We start from the raw sequence: 17,017 nt of genomic DNA, 5'->3' as shown, positions 1-17,017 counted from the left end.
ACCGCGATCCTGAATCGCGGATGTAACAGAGTCGTGTCCATGTTGACTCTTCATTCAATAGAGTACGCAATGGTGGGCAGGTGCGGTTCAGGGAAACCACAAGGAAGTGGCGCTCAACAAATTTGTGATCTCTCTTTGTCTTGCTGCTCTGATGTAAAATAAGATGGTCATTAAAACAGATTTATGTTCATTAATTTTTCACTATTCTCAATTATTACATTTTTACAATAGCAAATACATTTGACCTCGTCATGTTTTGAAATTGATAGCAATCAATGGTTTCAGTATTTCACGTCCCTTTCAACTGATCTTCTCTAACATGAGGAATGAGTATTGAAGTGATGCGGGTGATGAGAGAGATCCAGTCTGCTTCGCTCGCCCCAGAGTGACTAAAACCCCTGGAAACGCCACTGGTCTCTGTTTTCCTCATCCCTCAACCGCCAGAGCCAGCAGGGATACAGACAATTTTGTTTGCTTTTTTTTTTTTTGCTTTTTTTTTTTTAGCTCGGCGACCATAAAGGCCCTCGGCGACGGTGGCAGTGAATATTGTGCAACGCAACGTGCTTCCCACCCACCTCTTTTCCCCCCACAAACAAGCAACAACATGAGCCCAGCGCTCCCCAGGCCGTCACACACTCGCTAGGCCGACACGCCGCCGGGGTAGCGCCAAGGTAAAGCCGATTTCACTCCCCCTCCTCACATCCGTAAATCTAGCGGCAGGACAAGACTTCACTTTCCCTAAGTCTCAATGGCGGCCGCGCTGTGCCAAGCCGCTTACCGGTCATGTAAACGCAGTCGTCGGCAGCAGACGATCCCCCTCGCACGACATCACGCCACAATCTTCGTCCAGCGACAACGACCACTGTGGGGCCTTCTCATGCAGGACCCGACCAACAGCGGCGGCGCAGCAACAAATGTCTACGCGAGGTGAGTGAAGTTTGCCCACCGTTGTCCGATTGTCTCCCCCATCCTTCCCAACGCGCTTTCCTCCGAGCTCGGCACACTGAGAGCATTGCGGGCCAGGGTCGGCGTCAGTTGTCGTTCTTGCTGTCGTGTTTTTCTCAGTAAGCTTAATCAGCGCTGGCCTTCAGGCTGTCGTCGTTGGCTGAACAGGTAAAGAAGATAGGTGAGGTTGAAAGGAGGGGAAGCCTTGTGTATGCCCTGTGTGGAAAATACCTGTCACTCCACTCATTTAGGCTCACTATGGAGTGGGGTGGGTGGCCACATGGGATGGGTGACGTGTCTATTGACTGAATAGTATGGAGTGGGGATTGGTGAGGGGTAGGGGAGGGAAACGGGAAAGTCTGCAAATGTTGTGGGGAGTCTGCTGTCGAGCTAAAGGGTCTTCCGTGAGTCCACGTGGCTGACGCCACTATGTGCACAGTGCGCGCACTTTTCTACATATTAGACACTTGTACGACAGGTCACGCTTTCATTCTGTGACACAGATTACTTCGCCTTCTTGTGGGTTATGTGTGCGCTCGGAGCTGGCTGCTGCTGTCGTCAACAAAATCTTCACTTCCTTTTCTGGGAGCTATAACATAAACATCTCTTAATCTACATGTAAATTCTCATATGTGGTTGGTTGATTCTAATAGCTTGAACCATTTTAAGTTTTGTTTTTATTTTGTTTACGTGCAGGTCCCAGAAGACTTTCTCGTGACCCCCTCCCATATTATTTTATTGAATGTTTGTGGCCACGGAACACAGCAATGGTTTGTAAATAACGCCAGTTATCGCCCGAGTGTCCCTGGTGCTACCCAGAGTAAAACTAATAATAACGGGTCTAGTGTTCACGTTTTCAGCAGGGGCAGGACTGAGCGCAAACACCTCCCCGCCCCCTATCAACCCAATGGCCGCTCCGCGTCCACCAGTGAAAACGCACGAGTTGGGTATCGCCCTGCCCACAGTCTCATTTGCATATGAAGATCGGAAGTATGTGTGGGTGGGTGATAGGAACGCTTGTGTGTGTGTGTTGCTTCATGGGAGGAACTGGTCAGCAAAAACCGCTGGTGAGCATCGTGGGGCAGCACTTGAAGCTCCAGTTTGGCAGTTCTTTCGACGGCGTATCCTAGTGCGAACTCTGTAACGTGACTACAGGAACAACAATGTGACGTGGTCAAGCTTTGCACAATACCGTATTATCTTGGTAGATGCTGCTTTGTATTATTACACTTTTGTATTTATTTTATATTTTCTTCTAATATTATCTGCATGACTTCGGTAACAGTCACAGTTTTTGCAAACTACATATATTTTTAATGGACACAGTTATATATGAGGTACTCGTGGTCGGAACATGTGTCAAGAGCTGAAGAAGAACGAATTGAAAATTTCGTTCAGTCAGATCTTTCTCTTGACATCCTCTGCATCGTGATTAACATCCGAGTTATTTCCCCTAAACTGTAACCATGGACCTTGCTTTTAGTGGAACAAATGTGGAAGCGGTTGTTAACAAAGTGCGCACGTACACACATATAGTTTTAATTTTATTTTAAACACATCCTTACTGTTGGCTTTCGATAGCTTTATTCTTATATGAGGGCAAACACTTTGGCTTCATAAAGCGGAAAGAAACCGCTGTATGGTTGACGAAGGGAAGCAATTTGATCGACGAGTTAGCGCTGCCGCCGGCCCTACTGCCACGGTCAGGGCGTGTGCGTGCTACTGCTCCGTTCACAACGCGAGACTTAGCCGAGGGCCCTTCTCTCTTTAGCGCCAGTCTGCTCTCCCAATGAAAAGCAATGAGCGAGCGCCGGCTTCTGTTCGTCGCCCTAACGCTATCAGAACGGCCGAGTGTACTGGAGTGCAGTAAAGGGTTCTCTTGTCACAACGAAACAAGCAAGCGCTACCAGCTAATGAAGAGGAGGTCTTCACGGAGCGGCGAGTTTGCCCTTATACCGACCGCGCAGCCTCCTCAGGTAAATCCGCTCTCGGAAACGGAGGGACAGCTTTGTGCCCGCGGAGGAAGCCAAACGTCATTCACTCGACGCACTTGGCGGTGATTTGTGTAGCTTTGACTCCCCGCCTCGAGCTTGGCAAAAGCGGGAAGGGAAAGCCCGTGGACCATTGTAGCGTACCGGTACATGTGTTAGAGCACCATCACAGGTGAGAAGCAGCGGGCGCGTGTGTTATTGCGTTTGTATGTGTGTGGCCGGCAGTGAGCACAAGCAGCAAGCAGCAAGTGGTGTGCTTTGTTTTCTCCCAACAGCCTAGCTTTGTCGACCGTTGTAATAACAGTCACCTGGCCGCTTACCTTGTTACTGCAGCTCTGTCGTTCGGAGTCAAGGATGTTGTACAATCGTGACACCTCTTTCCCATCGATTATCTCACCTGAGGTCCTTCTGTGACTACCGTCGCCCACTACCGCCAGCGTTACGATGGATACTTGACTGTATACTTATAGATAACTAACAGAATCAGTCTGCGTTTTCCTCTTTCGAGTGACGATAAAATCAGAAGGAACGAAGAAGAGGGGGGTGGGCAAACCGCAATCTATCACAAAGTAATACTTGAGTTGTTTTAAGAGGAAAACAATTGAGAGACTGTAGAAGACAGCTGTCATGCTTCTTGACGGGTGAAAGTCGCCAGGTAAACCACACAGGTATGCTTGACAGAGAGGAAGAGATGCGCAGTGTCCACAGTTTATCAAGGTGTACCTGGACAATTGCTGTCATCGCTTGCTAGTCTGGAACTTGTATAGAGAGTGTGGGAGGAGGAGGGGACTAGTTTCCCCTCTCCTCTACCCCAGCCTCCTCCCAAATTCAACTTTGACCGCCTTCCGGAAAGCCTCTGGACCTTATTATACCCGCGCCCACAGCACCAGGGTCAGGTCCTTACGCCTGCTGTCCACCCGGTCAGTGCAATGGTGGGTGGATCCACGCGTCCTTTTCTCCAGCCCAGGGATTGACTCTTTTACCGCACGTGAGTACTGGTCATGGCTTCTTTACAAACATGTTTGCCCTGTTAGTCAACAAACTAGAGACATAGATCATAGTAACACACGCGGACAGCTTTCGAAAGAACTTCCCAGACGCCAGGAAGCTAGATTATCTATTCCAAGCAAATGCATTGAAATAAAGGGAACAAAATAAAGAAGAAAAAAATCGAAGAAATTCAGATCTTTTAACAATAGGTTTTAAATATGTCGAAAAGAACTGGATGATGAAGACGACGATGATGATGATGGAAGTGCTGGTATTCCTGTCAAAACGTTCGTGTTGATGATACAAAAGGCATAGATCTGGCAGGATGTCATAAACATTAACTATTCTGTCCTGTACTTGAGCGTTAGAAGGAGGGAACTTGACATAAGGTGAGGTGGGAGGGAAACAGTCGTTTGAAGGTCCCGGGGCGCGGACCGCCAGTGTCGAGCACTTTTATAACTCGTGTCTCTCTGTGTTTCCGTGTTGTCCCAGGCGCACTGTGCTGCCCACCTACACTTCTCTCCCCCCCACACCCCCTTCTCACTCCAAAGGCAGAGTCGTGTTTGCCCTAAGTGACTTCTCCCCCAGGTTTCCTTCTCGCACCGACTGTTGTCCAGCACTTGCTCCTCCATGTATCGTTGTATGTAACTGAGTAAGCTCTTGCGGAGCTCTGGGTTTCCGTGCCTGTTTCACGCGCTGTGATGACGACACGATTGCATCTTGAGCCCCTTGTTTTGGCGCTTGAAACAGTGCACAGACGCAGCTCTTGTGTGTGTGCTGGGAATTTATTACTCCAGCGTGGAAAGGGATGAAGGCGCGCCGGCAAGTTATGTCACTACACTCTTCATGTCGCTTACTGCGCTCACAAATGTTCTTGTTTTTCTCTCTTGTTTTCTTTTTCATCTTTTTTTTTAAAAAAAATTTATTTTAAACAGCCGCAGTATCCAGCAGCACGAGAAGCTACCGAGGCTTGCAGTGTGTAAGACGTGAGGTTTGTGGTTGTAGTTGTTGCAGGCGAGTAGCAGAGCAGTCGGTGTTTTCTGTACTGGCTATTAGGTCACACAATGGTAGCTCAGCCTTGGTACTTTAGTGTGCCGTTGTAACACTCGTAAGAAGCGTTAGTGTGGTTTGCGATTATTTTTGTTTTATTGCTCGACGCATTAAGAGCAGAATGAATGTGTGCTCGTGTGTAGGGTCTCTCTCTCACACACACACACAGGGAGTAGGGAGGGAGATAGAGATTTGCGTTTACGAGCGGGAGTGGGAGGTAGGTAGGGTGGATAGTGTGTGAATGCATGAAGCGATATACACATATCAGATCACAGTCAGTGTGTGGGGAGGTGGGTAAATGTGTACGAGAAAATGTTTATGAATGTCTTGAACTTGTGCACCAGTGTGTGTGTCACGTTATAAAAGTTGTGCCCTTTAATCATTAGGTCTAGTAGTAATAGGAGGCTTTCCTTATGTCTGTCCCGCTGTCCTGTCCTACACTTGGGCACGCACACGCACGCACACCTACACGCACCACACACACTTGATACAGCTGCGTTATCTATGCACATGAAGTTGTAAATTTCTGCACACTAGAGACGCCGGCTAAAAGGGTTCGCGGGCACTGCATTGAAGATATCAATGAAAACTGATTTGTGTCAACGGCACACTGCCTGTGGATGCCTGCGTCGCTGTGCTGTGCGCACGCTGCACGGAGCAGTCCTGGCGCACCAGGCCTATGAGAGAAGACAGGGTTTCAGCGATTGGTAGCCTCCTGCCCCACGTCTCATTCCACATTCCGTTTTGCCTTGTTACTCTTTATGAAGAGCCTTATGTTACAGAATGGTTTTAATGGCTGGAACGATCCTGGGCATCGTTATCAGAGGTGTGTTAAGACTTCAGTAAAGAACCTGGTATAAAGAGGTTTTATTTATAATTATTTATATATAGTTATAAACATTCTGTATGTAAGATTTCGCAATTTATACGTTGTGTTTTGCGGGAGGGAGAGGGTGGAGAAAATGAACGGAAGGAAGATACCGTGTGTATATAAACGGGAAAAACAATCAGTGCTCAGCTTGTGAATGTTACTGGAGGGTTACAGAAACAGTTCGGGGGGAGGAAGAACCAGCATTTAGCGAATATTCCAGGCGTCTGCGAAAACCTTCTAGCAAATGCTGATCCAAAAAACGATTGGTATCTTGGAGCAGTCGGCGGTCAGTTTGGCGTTTTCTTTCACACGACAGCAGGGGTCCCTCAAGGCTACCCCCTATTACCTGTGCTGTTTAACACATCTTTTTGGATGTCATTCTTGAAACCCTCCACTACCATCACACATTCATCGGTGGAAGGTCGATTGGACCTACCTATGCTTTGCAGACGACATCGAACTGATGGAAGGCACAGACTGTTCGGACAAATAGGGAATAGAGACCAGTACTGACAAGAGTAAAGTTACGGTCATTGATAACAGCAAAGCAGATAATAAGTTAACTTGCATAGTGCGATATCTTGGCTAAAAGGAAAGCCCCATGAGCAGAAAAGGATCCACGAAGATGTAGAACGAAGGACAATGCAAAGACTCGCTGCGTTTTGGCAGTAAAGGGCGATCACAGATTTAAATGTGACCACTCCAGAAAACAAGACTTTAGAATATTGAGAAATCTTGAGAATAGTAAGAAATGTTATCATAGCAAACAGCTAGAAAAGGTTATCGAGACTGCAATCCTAGGTCGCTGCCGAAGCGAGTAAAGCATGCCATAGATATGTTCATGAACGGAATACGGCTTGAAGATCGCGTACTGTGAGGCCACATTTTCCACAGATGGCGTCTTCACGATAGATATCCACATCAGGTTCGCGACAGCAACAACGACTGGTACCATCATGGGACGAATGACTGATGACTGACAGCCCAGCGTTGACAGTAAGAGGTAGTCGTCATATCCGCACCGAGAGGGAGGCAATACCTTGTAGCTGAGGCGGGAAGTCGCCATTCAGACCCGCACGGCGCCACGGTCCACCCGCCCACCGCACGTGCGTATCCCCTCTGGTGTAGCTGGTCACGGCGCTGCGACGTCCCTGAGGTCTACTGGCTCCTTCGACTCGGTGGTCTAGCGGTCGGCATGTTACCACATGCGCAGACACTCGCACCTTTTGGCTATGCGCAACGGTCTCCAGTGTTTTTGATGATTCTTTTGTCTCCTGCACGGAGGAAGCAAGAACGCGCTAGTCTAACAGGCAGACAGATACCTGTCACCAGACACGTCTTGACTCAGGTAAAAAAAAAAAAGTCAACAGAGCTGTGTCTGGAACAAGAAGAAAACTTTAATGGGTCGTCTACATGGTTTTCTGACAGCTGCATATGACTTGGCTTTGAGTCTTTAGATACAACACATTACTAGGATGTAATTGTTAAAAAGGAGGTGGAGGGTTGCGGTGGGCAAAAGCGAAAGTTGTTTTTAAACGTTTAAGACGTAAAGAATGCTCAATAAAACAGCATATTTGTTTTCAGTAGCGCTGTAGCCTTGGAAATACCTTGCCTTTTGGTTACTTATTAGACTCAGCTAGTGCAAACATTGATGATGATGATGACTGTTACAATAATGGTGACGACCACGATAGTGACGGTAGGAGGCTCAAGGCTGCCATGTGAGCATACTGTTACGTTGAAACCACAATCAAAACATCATTGCGACAGTCAGCGGTTTATAGCCACTAGCAGGCTCGTGATGGGTTGGAATACAAGAACCACAAAAGCTCTCTTTCGTCAGTTGAAAGGTCGATCGTGTCCCAAACACGTCTATGGCATATACCCATTACTTAGTCATAAAACAGGTAATTCTCCGATGGACAGGCACGCAAGGGGGTAAGAACCCGCCACTGCTGCCGATCGTCCTTGATGGTACTAATGAGAAGGGTTTTTATATTTGAGTCAATTGGAGACTGAACTTCACGAAGATGTATTAAAAATAATTTTCATTTTCTGTTTGTCGTCGTCCGCTATATTTTTGGCTAAAGCGTCTACCGGAGAACGAGCTGTTAAACTAGCCAAGCTCATCGATGGTCTTGTTATCGGCTAGGGTCGGTCGCTGGCGGGTAATACAACTGTATTGTTTTCGTGTCATGAACTTCTCTCCGTCTCCTGCTGTTACTCTGAACCCGTCTGTCCGGCCAGGTTTGTGGCGTCCGTTAACATTTTCGCCGACGGCAGTGATGATGCCTCGGGTAAACATCGTCTGCACCCTGCTCCAGCCGAACACCCGAAGACCAAAGAGCAGACCGCAGTCGGAGGAGAGACAAGTGGAAGACATGCGGGTGGTGGACCTAATAAACAAACCACAGCGCGGGTGGAGCGTCACGGTCTAGCAGGCGGCGTCTGTCGTTCCGCTCAGCGACGATTTCGTCGCAAGATGCTGTTGCTTCTGCTGACGTCATACGGTTCTAAACTGGACAGGCTTAATTAAGAGGAAGCCGAGACGGAACGACATTGGAGACAAGTAGGTGGGGACGGGGTCCTAATGGGATTTGAGTGGCGTTTTGTGACTGGTCGGTGCAAGTTAGGGCCGTCATTTATTTACCATGGCTACGGTGCTCTAAACCTTCACGATCTATGAGTAAGCTGGTTCACTTTACGTCAGTCATCGGACATCTACCCTTATCTGCCCAGTCGTCTTCCACATCATTTGCTCAGTGCGAAAATCAGATCCGCCCCAGAGAAGACTGCAAAGCAGCGGAGTTCTCTGGATTTACATCTGCCACTCTTAGACTTATTGCTGTCAAGGATGTACCTGAAAGGTAGGGTTGATTTTTTTTTTCTAAAGAGCTGCGCCTTCTCTACGACTAAAAAAATCCTGATGATCGGTCTTAATTTACACATCATAAATCCTTGTCGTGTGCCTTAGGTTGACACGTGTTGGTAAAGTTTTACAAAACTGACTGCTTCAGCGTCAGTAGTCGTCCATTGAAGAACTTTCCTTCTGAACAAGCCTCTGGGAGTGTCGTTTGCAATATACAGTCCTGCTTATCGTGTTATTTGATTATTCAACGTGATTTCATGCTTTAAAGTCTGCGGAAGAAAATACATTCTGTTGGTGCGCACGGGAACAGATCGAGGCAGGGGAGGGAAGTGCTGCTTGTCTAAAAGTATCTTCGTGCGGTTTGTTGCACAGATCCTATAACGCAAAAAAGTTAAGGAGTTGAAATGTTCCCTAGACACGATCAGGTGAGAGAGAGAGAGAACTTGGAGAAGTAAATGCTAAGCAAATGTTCATCGATCTTCTGAAAGTCTTCGGATGTCAGCCTACAATGTTTTTTATTATATTAATAATTATGCCAACTTTTGTTACAAGTCCTGGTCAGTGGCCTTTAACGTGCAATAATACCTCCAGTGCTTACATCTTTCTTCTCTCTTTGCCTCCCAACACCTGACTAATTTTTACCTCTTGTTCTGATTCTTTTTTTCTTCCAACCCTTTCCTGTTCTCCATCTCTCAAACTCTGTGTGTGTGAAATACAAAGGTCAGAGAAACGCACCCCTTTCGCTCATACGCACGCACACACAAAAACCACTCGATCATCATTTAACTCAGCCATTGATTACATTTCAATAATCAAAGCACGACCACGAAGGGTCGTGAAATGGTGAGCGATTAGGTTTTCGTACAACGGAAATATATGCAAGCGCGTGGACTGACAGTGAACTACGCTCTTCCAATATATGCATTATGCACACATCGTCGCCTCTCGCAAGTTTATATTTAGCACAGGAGCAAACCCTCCGGCGCCTACTAATGTTCCAAGATGATACGTTTACAAAGATCAGAAGGAAGATTGAGAAACGAGCTTTAACATAAGCGTCGTGATATGAGTTTTAATCGCATTGAGCTCATCTCGCTATATTTGTTTTACAAATTCTGTGATCATTAATGAATGAAATTTGTTATCTTGTGCCGCGGCATTAAGAGATGGCCAAAAAAAAAAAAAAAGACAGACAGAGAAAGAGAAAGTAAAATGACAAAGAAATTTCGTAGTTCACCTGTTTTAAAAAACTAAACTTCGCCAGTTTTTTTTTTTTTTTTTTTTTGTCGCACAACTTCGTTCGTTATATTTTTTATGCAAACCCCGGCCACGGGTCATTTTGCCCCACACCAAAAGTCAATTCGTCCCACGTAGGTCCATTTTGTCCCAAGACTGAAAAGTCAAATCGTTCGAACAAGGGAGATTCACAAGCTCAGCTGCTTTTTTTTTTTTTTTTTGTAAACCCACGCGATTAAGTTTGGCCACCATTTTATTAAATAAAAATGGCTGCATGGCTATACGCATGCAGAGAACGTATATTACAACGGCAAATAAACTTAATTCTTCTCTTTAATCACTATCTTAAATTTGAAGGTTTTGTTTGTTTGTTTGTTTTTTGCTTATTATTATTATCATAATATGAAGACGTGCTGATCGGGTATTCATTTAGCTCGAAGCGCATCATAGCACAGTAGGGCACCGATATAACTGTCGTCAATTGTGAAAACCACTCCCCTTCCTCTCCCCCCCCCCCTCCAAAAAAAAGGGAAAATGTGTTATATAAATCCACATTATTATTATTATCAGTTATTTATAGTCATGCTGTGTTTAGTGTACACCGCATCAGGTTCTCAAGACTGGTCTGGGAGATCGAGGTGAAAATGTACCACTTTGTGCTGATTGTCAATGTAGTCTATAGTCTAGACTTTGTTTTTACAGTCATATGGGGATCGCGGGTAAGCCGGCCACCCGATTGCATAAGGACGAAAAATTTTCACCCACCACAAAGGCGGGCTGGCGACATGGCAGAGACTTGATTACTCGACTGGCGACGTTTCTGCGACGAACTTCCAACTATAGACTATCTAGACCAGTCTTTTGAGCCGGGAAAGGTTTAAACATGACTCAGTTAATAATAATATGGATTTAGCACATTTCCAACATTTTTTTAAAAGCGTCTTTCACAATTGACGACAGTGGTGTCCGTGCACTACTGTGGTATGGTGTACTTCAAGCTAAATGAGTACCAGGATCAGCGAAGTCTCTGCATAGAGTAATGGGGGCCATTTTGTTAAGTAAAATGGTGGCTAAACTTTTTCACATGCTTGCGTATCTCTTGTTTGAACAATGTATGGCTCTTTTGGTAATATTTGACGTTAATAGCTACTGGTTTCATCGGTGATCGAATCGTCTTTGGACTTTGGACGATTTGACTTTTTTGGTGTGAGGCGAAATGGTCTTGGGGCGAAATGACCGCCCCCCCCCCCCAAAAAAAAAGAAGAAAAAACCCATACCTTGCATAACAATGTGTAATGCAAAATACAGGTTCTCGCGGCCTGCAGGTTTATCAGTCAGTGCATGCAGCCTAAGAGAGGGCTTGGTTAGGTTGCTGTATTTTCATGTCATTCACCTCTTGAGAGGGATGCTGAACAAACTGACATCCTCATTCGAACCTTTTAGTAACTTGCTTTCGCGAGAAGAAGGGCATTACAAGGCTTGATTATTTGTGGGGGTTTGTGTGGTCTGGATGCACAAAAGAAAACAGTAAATGGCGTGTCACACATGCTGGTTGGCCAAGTCGCACGCGCGCGGGCGGGCGTACCTCTTTCAGGCAAGATGTGGAGGCAGCGAGTGTATGTCAATGAACAACAGCAAGAGTCCAAACGGCAGGGCTCACCGTTGTCCTTACAGCCTTCCGACAGCTGTCAACGGTAGCTGCATGGCTTAAAAAATGTTCAGGTAAAAAAATAAATAAATAATGCAGACGATAAGATGAGAAGAGAGGTGAACGGGCGTTGACGGTTTGGATTTGAGAGGTGCGACAGAGGTGGCAGGGAGCAGACAGAACACGAGAAAAAAAAAAGTTCATTCATACGGCTTTCTCTTTAGCATTCATTATGCTTTTCTTTCAAGTCTCGCAGGTGCGCACAATGAAAACAATTCCCGCTGAGCCCAGCCGCCATTTATGACCCGCGATGATGCTGTAGACTCGCTGTGTCCTCCTGGGGTGCACTACACTTTGTCCGTAAGTCCGCATCAACAGGCGCAACGGCCTGCACCTGTTTCCTTGCCCACATCCCCACCCCCTTCCCCAATGGGCTTTTAACCCCTTCATTGTCGACATATACCAGCTGACATATGTAAATGTAAACATGTGATGTTAAGAATATATCATGTTTTCTAATTAGCAGTGTTTTCTTGGGTAATTGATAATAATAGATATTTCGTATGAAAGGGAATGTGTAACGTGCTGTATGACCTTCCAAAGTAGGTCCTTCACCCACATTTAGATTAAACATTCACTGACATTAATTTAGGCATTTCATTATTGCTTATGTGGTTTATCGCAGGAACTGCCAAAAGAATATGGTTATTTTTATATATTGGTTAGGTTATGTTATTTTCCTGTCAAATACACTATTAAGGATAATTTGATTTTCACAAGTTGCTGATGTCGAATATTTCCTGTTGGTGGGAGAGGTGAGCCAGTGAGTGAGGGCCCTCTGAACGTTTTGTGAAACATTCGTTTCGGGATCCCGGCTGGGGACTTGAGGAGCTATGGCGTTTTTTGTTCAGCTGCCATGCCGTGATGTTGCCTCCCCTGTTGCCTGTGTCAACCGAGCATGATTCGTCCTGAATGATTGTGTGCGCAACAGGTCGAGCGCAAAGCGAGATGGCGCGTCTTTCGCCAGTGTGAGCGTGGGACCGTTAATGATACGGGCTGGTAAGCTCTGGCCCTGAGATTCCAGTGAAAGCAGAACACTTCATGAATTGTTCATTTAAGCCCACCCAGCCATCGATAGTTTGCAGATTATACGAAGAACGAGGTGTCAGAACGCACGTGTTTGGCGTTTGTGTGTGAAAGTGTGTGTGTGTGAGAGATCGGCCCTCTACGAGATAGGCTGCTTTTCATTCTGGGTCACAACCACGGGCCTGTGTCTTTTCTCAAGGTGTCTGCATGTCACCGTGATCCAAAGGGCTAGTCTTCTCAAACCCAGCAACCTGTCGAGGTGCTACATTGACCCATCTTGTTACTGACAGCACTGACAGTAGCTTTCTGGTCCATAAAGCAATGAGAAGCCGGTCACGCCCCCCCTGGGCTACGGACCACAAAAGCGCAGACGGGATTTTAGTGTCACTGAACCACTTTGTTTTCGTCTCTTTTCACACCGGTACCGAATATTCTTATCATAGTGCTACTTTCTGTGTGATACTTTAGATACGCAAACCTGTTGTACAATGAAAACCTCATTTGCTGTTGTTCAGTTAGGGACACAAATCGGTTCCTTTGCATCATTTATTAGTAACATGGCGATAGTAAGTGTGATACATCAACTTAATTTTAATTGTCTTTGAAGTTGGATAATGTGATCGTACGCTAAAGATGAGACAGGTGTTGGTTGTCAGGTATGGCAGAACAGATGGAAGTCCACAGAGTTCGATGAAGTATTGTGAGCATCAAGCTGGTGTGAACGATGACTGACCTTGCTCCCTATTGTGGACAGAAGAAACATCTTTAAGTGAGAAGGACAATTAAAAATAATAATCTTTAGTTGATCGCATAATATTGAAAAGTAGGAACGAGGACATAATTATACATATATGTTATCAAATAATGTATATGTCTGTTCTTTTACACGTTTGCATTAACCGGAACAAGGAAAAGTTGTTTTAGGTTTAGAAAGCTGCTGTCTAGTCCGTGAAAAGTGGGGGTTGGGAGAGGGAGGACAGTACTGGGGAAAGAAATTTAGTGTACATCTCAGTCTAAGTTTATTGGTCTCAAAATCACAAATGTGAAATGAGGCAGAGTGGGTGTAAGTTTTCAAAACACAGAACGTATGGACATCATGCCAAGTATTGCGTCCGTCTCATAAACGTTTTGTAAACATTATTCTCGCCTCCACCCATCCCTCACCCGTCTGTTATAACTCGTATTCCTTACCATTTCATCTCTTTCTGGGCGTCTGGTTATCTATACATCCTGTGGCTGAGAGAATAATGTTTGATTAATGTCGGTCATTACGAAAGCCATTGATAAGGATAATTTTATCGATTATCTCCCTTGTCACTTTTGGTTTGCCAGCCAGCGGCCTTGGCGGTCTTGTAGACATCATTGTCTCTCCTTTAACGGGGCGTCAGTGATACAGAGAATATCATCATCAGGGTCGTCTGCAAGCCAGGTTTTTTTGTTTATCTCGAAGACTCAAGCAAGCACGTCCCATGCCGATATCACGAACAAAGAAGACAAAAAAAAAAAAAAAAAAAAATATTTAACTTTCTTTATCTGTTTCCCATGTCCTCTTAAGGTCATGAAGTAGCGTGTGACTGAGTTCACAACCTCGGGATTATCGGCAGAAAAGGATTCAAAGCCACTTGCCGCTGTTGCTGATGAGATTACCTTTGCTTTGAAAGATGGGAACTGTACGGGTTTTTTTTTCCCCCTAATATAAGTGCAACCTTTTATTAATGTCGAACGTTCGCGCTGGCGGCCTTCCTTGAGGGGTAAGGCTTACGACAGTACTTGATAGCCCGCAAGCTGGATATCGCCAATTTCCAAGGTGTACGTTGTCTTCTTAAGATCAGCCACAGATAGCCGCTCAGTAAAGAATCGCGTGTTTACATTTTACACACACACACAACAGATTGACAAATATTGTTTACAAGTGAAATAACTTTTTTTTTGTTTTTGTTTTTTTGTGGAGAACGATGGACTAGGGCAGACAACGTTTTCTTGAACTGTGTTGCCTTTCAGATGGCTTTTGACGTCTTCCCTCGGACTCTGGCATTAGGTGGTAACATAACTTACACACTGACATGGGCAAACGCTCAGCCAGAAGTAGTGCCACCCAACTTTTCTCTGTCTGGCTGACGCTGATTGGGACCGGGCCCACCTGTAGGCATACGCATGTATTTGACATGTCGAAAAACACGCGCCTTAAACATACAGACATAGATCTCTATAGACAGCAGTGCATACATCCATCCACATGTCTCCACACGATATGCGTGCAAAGTCTGATGCTTGATGGTATCTCGGATACCTTTCTGCCTTCATCATGTAAACTGTCTTGGCGGGTGGGCCTCATCTTGTGTGCTTGCTGCTAACACCGCTGCACGCACTAGCAAGGACGTAGGCATGTCTGTACCTGCACGTGCGTCTTAAGCTTGCAGTTTCATACTGAGATCCGTTTGGCTGTCTGCCTGTTTCGGTCGTGACTACAGGACCTTCAAATATCCGTGGACATATTTTCAGGTTAATCCCCCTGGTTATTTCTCTGGATCCATCATGCCTAGCCGGGGGCTACAGCCCAGTCGAGTAACTAGAATTTACTAGGAAAGGATATGCTTTTTAGTCGCGATTCACATTCGACGATAGATGAGAAAAGCTGTCAGGCCTTGGCGGTAGGACAATGAGAGGGTAGGAAGATAGTTTAATTTTTTGGTCTCTGTGGTTCTTTACGTGCAGCTTGTCCGATGCCTACGATGTTGGTGACCAAAAGACAATTATAATGATGTGTCAGTGTTGCTGTACGTGGTTCTAAAGTGTGGAGGGCGATTTGGTTTATGGGTGCTTGGTTGATATTACAGCGAGGTGACCTCGGGTGGGTCGAGGAAGGAATATTCCTCGTGCCCACACAGAAGACTTTTTGTGATTCTAAAACATTCCGCTCCTAAAAGGGTGCCGCATTCAATGATTAATAGAGACCGCCGCACCGGGAGACTACCACCATCATTTCTTGGCTCCTCTATGCTCTGGTCGCCTATTTGTAACCCCAGGTTAGGTGACGACAATAGTGTTCATTATTTAAATAAAACGAAAGATGTGGCCATTCTTCCGCAAGGGTTTCTACCGTTTGGTGCAGAAACAGCCTCAGCACGCCACAGCCAAGCAGCAAAAGCGAAAATCTGAAAAGCAAAACAACCTTGCGTGGCGTTGAAATTAACTTTTTCTAAAATACTATGGGTACGTTAATACGATGTTGTTTACACTTAGCAAATGAATGATATCAAAGAAAGAAAAGGTCTTGTGATTTGTATGAAGTTCAAGTTATCAATTGTGTATATGGAAAGGTTTTGCAAGACATTGTCTTACATCTGAAAGTAAGTTTGACAGTGAGTGCATGTAACGAGGGTTGACGCAAGGTCACGTGATTTCCGGAGTATGTTGAATGGCTAGATTGTGTGAGCCGGACTATGAAAATTGAGTTTACACGTGTTGTAGTGTGGAGGATGGATACCGGTTGATTTTTGAGAGTTGTAGATTTGCTGCTGATTGTTTCTACTAAGATGGTACAGAGAGCAAATAAACAGAATAGGCGAGTCAAATCGATGTGATTTGCTAAGGGCTTAAAGCATGGATGTAGATTTTTTTTTTTTTTTTTTTTCTTTTTTTTTTTTTTTTTTTTTTTTTTTTTTTTTTTTTTTTTATTTTTTTTTTACAACTTAGTCCTCCAGAAAAAGAAAAAAAAAAAAAAAAAGACAAGAAAAAAAAAGAAAAAATAACCAATCCCGTATTATATAAGGACACTAGTCGAAGATATCCCATGTGAAAGATGGCGTTATCATAAGTAGTTCTTCACAAAAGTGTTTCTATAAGCCAGCCTTTGTTTGTATGCTGTTTTTTGCCAACGCAGTTAACTGTAGCATTCACTGAATATCTTGAAACGGAACGTTGAAAGCAAAGGGTTAGAAATATTGCAACAGAACAATAACAATAAATCCTCGATGGATTTGATGAAATGGGATAGCAAACTCCATTTCCGGTGGTCTTAAATAATTTTTGTGATGTTCTTACAATAAGCTGATATTTGCCATAAAGGCGAACCGAACCGAGCGTCTTGGCTCATGACTTCCAGTCTGGATAGTTGTGATCGTTTCCTAATGCTATTTTATGGTATGAATCTTAATATTCCGCAGGTAGCTTAAAGAGTACATAAACATAAAGATATAAATTCCAGTCATCTGTTACATAACATGGTGAACACCAACTCAACGGATACCGCGGACAAAGATGGAATTACATGCTAATAGCGAAACATTCTCAACAGAGGCATAGAGACAACCATCGATGATGGCACAGTC

General features: G+C 45.0%; 1 protein-coding gene across 5 annotated transcripts in view; it reads left to right on the top strand.

Moving 5' to 3' along the window:
* The window catches only part of LOC112569894 (bone morphogenetic protein 2-like), a 93,040-nt gene that overhangs the window by 26,461 nt on the left and 49,562 nt on the right, over positions 1-17,017 (top strand). For 2 of the 5 annotated variants that reach the window (XM_025247951.1, XM_025247952.1), the window contains exon 3: positions 286-927. In XM_025247951.1, the coding sequence (XP_025103736.1) occupies positions 915-927 (13 nt within the window). In that variant the 5' untranslated portion in view covers positions 286-914. Of the gene's footprint in view, positions 1-285; positions 928-2,664; positions 3,925-7,996; positions 8,715-17,017 lie in introns of those variants that run through there. The other 3 variants (XM_025247953.1, XM_025247956.1, XM_025247955.1) reach the window with 3 other exon arrangements.

This window comes from Pomacea canaliculata, linkage group LG8, assembly GCF_003073045.1.
Source record: "Pomacea canaliculata isolate SZHN2017 linkage group LG8, ASM307304v1, whole genome shotgun sequence".
Taxonomy (NCBI): Eukaryota; Metazoa; Mollusca; class Gastropoda; order Architaenioglossa; family Ampullariidae; genus Pomacea; species Pomacea canaliculata.
This window is presented reverse-complemented; position numbering and strand designations above follow the sequence as displayed.